At 42.3% G+C, this 5000-nt stretch overlaps 1 protein-coding gene across 1 annotated transcript in view; it reads right to left on the reverse strand.

The window, feature by feature from the left end:
* Positions 1-2563: 2563 nt before the first annotated feature.
* Positions 2564-5000, reverse strand: part of LOC125025086 (sesquipedalian-1-like) — a 15004-nt gene continuing 12567 nt past the window's right edge. The window contains exon 6 of the mRNA XM_047612993.1: positions 2564-3572. Within this exon, the coding sequence (XP_047468949.1) occupies positions 3264-3572 (309 nt within the window). The 3' untranslated portion in view covers positions 2564-3263. The remainder of the gene's footprint in view (positions 3573-5000) is intronic.

Here is a 5000-nt window from a genome sequence, read left to right on the forward strand (position 1 = left end):
TGGACTCTCATTCACATGTCTTCTGTGAATAGAATGTGCAAACACAGGCGAATGATCCCTTCCCCATGAATGAATGGACAAGGGATTAGACTGTAAAGTAAAGCAACCATAAAGAGATTGGAGAGAGAATTAAACAGCTATGAATACCTTTAGCGATAAAGTTAAATTTTATGGGATGTTGCAAAAAGGATGCTTATGAAAGATGGAATAATGCAATACCGCATTGATATAGATGTATAACAATCCTAGCTGTAATGTGTAATGTGAAAATATCTTGTCTTCTGTTGTAGCAATCACTTAGATATTTGCTTTAATATGGTATTATAATCTAATAGACTTAAAGACTAAAGATTAATACTTCATTTATATTGTTTTGCACCTCCATACTTAAAGTTTTAAAAATTACAGTGAACTATCATCATGTTAAAAGATTATCCTGATCAAACCTGACATAATATATTCTGCTGAAAGTGGTCCTTTATTAAATTAACTGATATGTTATGATCTATCTCTGTAAATATTTAGTATTACAGAGTATATGCACAGTCATTTTTTTTTCTTCAATTGCAAAAGCTGGACCTTTTTGTGGAAAAAAAAAAAAAAAAAAAAAAAAATGCTAGCCCAATATTCATTAATTCTCCTAATTTCTTTTTATGAAATATTTTTTTGCACATTGTTTCTTTTCACAAAGTTTGACAGAGATATAGTGTTGTTTAAGTACGACAATCTCTCATTCTGTTACTATTTCTTCAATCAACAGTAATTGTGAAAGAAAGGGTGGGAGATAGAAAAATTGAGGAAAGGAACAACTACATTTTATGGAATTTTATAAAAAAAGAAAAAAGAAAAAGAAAAAGAGAAGAAGAGGAGAAATAGTCAGTGAAAGAGAATAGAATTTGTAGAATGGCAATGCAGGAAAAAATCTTGAATGAGTATGAACTCTCCTAAACATCTTCTTTACCATCCATACCCAAGAGTCGCTCACAGGACTGGAAGCTTAATGGATTTTGTATCCCTGCAATCAACAATTTTCATAGTTTGACATTACATAGATTTCATGTTTTCACTTTTGAAAGTGTAATGAAGGTTTACAGACAGTGCTTGTGTCATGAAAAATTATTAATACCAAAAATATTATAGGCAATAGCTTAACATTTTGTCAGTTATAATTCTGTTACTCATCTAAAATGCAAGTAATGGAATGCCTGTAGTACTCAGAGTTTTACAGATTTAGTAAAATGTGTCATCATATTAAACTGTGATTTTCAAGAAATTCTTCAGTTAGTTAGAGAGCTAGAGAGGTAATAATAATTCATGTTGACTTCCTTTAAGACACATTTATAATTGCAAAATGAACTCAGACTTTATTTAAGTCATGGTTCAGGAATGGGAATTTGTGAAGGTTATCAGGTCTGTACTGAAAGTGCCTTTAGGAATGAGTGGGTTAAAATTCACCTTGGCAATCATTTGACAGTGTACAAGCGCTCAGGTGCTATGGAACTAATGCACAGATCATCCCTGCAGCTGGCTTCTGTTCCAAGTTTCTTCGTTGTTAGATTTTATTTTTCCTGTGATAAGCAGGGAATAGGGGGTTGGGTTAGCATTGCATCATGAGTAATAACCTGGTCCCATGTGAGTGAAGACTGACCTTGGGCTGCCAATGCTTATATGATACGCATTGACCTTTTGCACCATCACTCATTGGTAACCTTTAGTATTTTATACCAATGAGGATGAAAATCAGAATCCATCACTGGTATTATGTGTACTAACCCTCCAATTGGTCACATACATGATCCAAAAGAATGTGATCTTTCTATGTGATGGATGGTCACTATGGTGCAAAATATGGAAAAGCTAGACAAAGACACTTAGGTGCTGACCCCCCCCCCAAAAAAAAAAAAAAAAAAAAAAAAAAAAGTTATTTACAAACCACATATGCAAATATTCATAATGACCTGTTGCACCTGGCAATGCAGATTCATGTAAAACACAACTGCATGTTAATTGGAATTGATTATATCCCATAAATACTTATTAAAGCACTCACTTATATTGAGAAACTTAGTAAACTCTCTTTCCTTCCATCCCCCTGGCCCATTGTTTAAGAAGGCCCTATAGTCTTGCTTTGTGTTTGCCTTGGGTGTTCAGTTTCTATGGAATAAAATTGTACTTGTTAACTTGTAATTATCCTGTTCAACAAAATGTAATTGTCTTTTTATCACTGCATTCACTAAAAGATATCTTCAAAATATTTTTAAAGCTTATTTTGAACTAATTCTTAATATTACTCTTTGTGCTGAGTGAAAATGGGTAAAATTTGTTTGTTATCTGCTTACAAAATTTACTTCCATTCACTGTCAATATCTTTCTGCATTTTTAATTTTCAGGTGTTATAAGGTGACGCTCCCAAGCTAATGAAAAATGTATGGGAACACACAGTATATAATTAGCTTTAAAATGTCATTCTGTAATTGTGGCTCTTTCTGTTTGCAATATCAACAAAGTTGCTTTAAAAAATCAAGATTCTCTGTTGGCAAGGAATGCATTCAAAATACCAATACACTTGATTTAAAAAGATGTTCTTATTATTATTGTTTGGTAAGGAGTGGGAAAACCTAATGGAAACTGACAGAAACCTTAGGTAATCTCCATAAAAGCACAGATGACACAAAAAATGGTTCAAGCAGATACACAATCTGTACAATCATATAGCACTGCCTGTGACTCACTGGTCAGCTAATTTAAGCGATACATCAAGCAGAGAATTTCACTTTAATAAAACTCTTCATGCTGGTGCTCTCAACAATGAAACTATGATTAAAAAATGATTAAATGATATGCACTAGTCTATAGTCCTCTTCATCCTGGCTATATATCAATAAACATCTCTCGCACAAGAAAAAGAATCACTGGTTTGGCGATGTAGTTTCTAAAATCTTATAGGTCCACTGTCCTAGGAACCAATAAATAAATTTCAATCTAATTAACTCAACACATCCCTTCAACAGTAAAAACAAAATCCAAATGAACAAGATAGACTGTACAGTATGTAAATTTAAAAAGTCATGCATAACAAAATAAATAGTAACCACAATGGAGACATTTTATGTAACAAGACATTTAGAAATACTCTAATTCAATATAATTCAATATCTTACTTGGTTGTCTTAGGCAGTCCTTTAATAAGTATATCCAAAATCTAAAAATCACCAGACAAAGCACATTTAATAAAGGTAATCTGGAACCTAATCTTTGGCCTTTTACACGTCGATGAGATTTGTTACAACTACACCATCCAAATCTGCAGTCTGCTGATGATCAGAACCTCTGCCGTCAATCTTCCCCTTTTTCTTCCTGAATTCCTCCTTGTCGCGGAGAATCGGAATCCCGTATTCTGAGTGCAGCTGGGCAAAGGTCCTCTTGTTGAGGGTTATGTGTGCTACGGAGGGGGGTGGAGGTGCTGCGCGCTGGGGTGCCGTGGGGGTTAAGTAGTGTGTTGCTGCCCCAGACACGGTATTGGCCCTCATCCGCATGGCCAGTGCTGGGTCCAATGTCACTTCACTAGAACTCTGTAGGCCAATGATAGAAGTTAGACATTGAAGTTAATGCTTCAACTCTCAACTATAAAAGTGACTTACAATATCAGCCATAAAGAATGAATACAGTAAAACAACCCTACAGGAAAAGAGGAGGAAGAGGAGGGGTAATGTTAGGGTGTGCAAGGGCCAGAGGAAGGGCAGGGACAGGGGCAGGAGGAGGAGGAGGAGGAGGAGGAGGAGGAGGAGGAGGAGGAGGAGGAGGAGGAGTGGGAGGAGGAGGGGAAGAGGAGGAGGGGGGAGGGGGAGGGGGGAGGAGGAGGATGGAGGGGGGAGGGGGAGGAGAAGGAGGAGGAGAGGGAGGAGGGGAGGAGGAGGAGAAGGAGAAGGAGGAGAGGGAGGAGGGGCAGGAGGAGGAGGAGGAGGAGGAGGAGGAGGAGGAGGAGGAGGAGGAGGGGGGAGAGGAGGAGGAGGGGGGAGAGGAGGAGAGGGGGTAGGAGGAGGAGGAAGATGAGGAGGAGGTGAAGAGGGAGGAGGCAGAGGAGGAGGAAAGGGAGGAGGCAGAGGAGAGGGAGGAGGAGGAGAGGGAGGAGAGGGAGGAGGGGGAGGAGAAGCAGGAGGAGAAGCAGGAGGAGAGGGAGGAGGAGGAGGAGGAGGAGGAGGAGGAGGAGGAGGAGGAGGAGGAGAAGAAGGAGGAGGGGAGGAGGAGAGGGAGGAGGGGGGGGAGAAGGAGGAGGAGGAGGGGGAAGAGGAGGAGGGTAAGAGGAGAAGGGGAAGAGGAGGGGAGGAGGAGAGGGAGGAGGATGAGAAGAGGGAGGAGGATGAGGAGAGGGAGGAGGATGAGGAGAAGGAGGAGGATGAGGAGGACGGGAGGATGAGGAGGAGAGGGAGGAGGAGGAGGAGAGGGAGGAGGAGAGGGAAAGGAGGAGAGGGAAGAGGAGGGGGAGGGGGAGGAGAGGGGGGAGGAGGAGAGGGGGGAGGGGGAGGAGAGGGGGGAGGAGGAGAGGGGGGAGGAGGAGGAGGTGGAGAGGGAGGAGGCAAAGGAGGAGGAGGAGGCGGAGGAGGAGGAGGAGGAGGAGGAGGAGGGGGAGGAGAAGGAGGAGGAGAGGGAGGAGGAGGAGGAGGAGGAGGAGATTGAGGAGGAGGAGGAGAAGGGGGAGAAGGAGGAGAAGGAGAAGAAGAAGGAGGGGAGGAGGAGAGGGAGGAGGGGGAGGAGAAGGAGAAGGAGGAGGGGAAGAGAAGGAGGGGAAGAGGAGGGGAGGAGGAGGAGAGGGAGGAGGAGGAGGAGGGGGAGGAGGAGACGGAGGATGAGGAGGAGAGGGAGGATGAGGAGGAGGAGAGGGAGGATGAGAAAGAGGAGGAGGAGGAGGAGAGGGAGGAGGAGGAGGAGGAGGAGGAGGAGGAGGAGGAGAAGGAGGAGGAGGAGAAGGAGGAGGAGAGGGAGGAGGAAGAGGAGGAGGA

Source organism: Penaeus chinensis, chromosome 4 (assembly GCF_019202785.1).
Source record: "Penaeus chinensis breed Huanghai No. 1 chromosome 4, ASM1920278v2, whole genome shotgun sequence".
Lineage (NCBI taxonomy): Eukaryota > Metazoa > Arthropoda > Malacostraca > Decapoda > Penaeidae > Penaeus > Penaeus chinensis.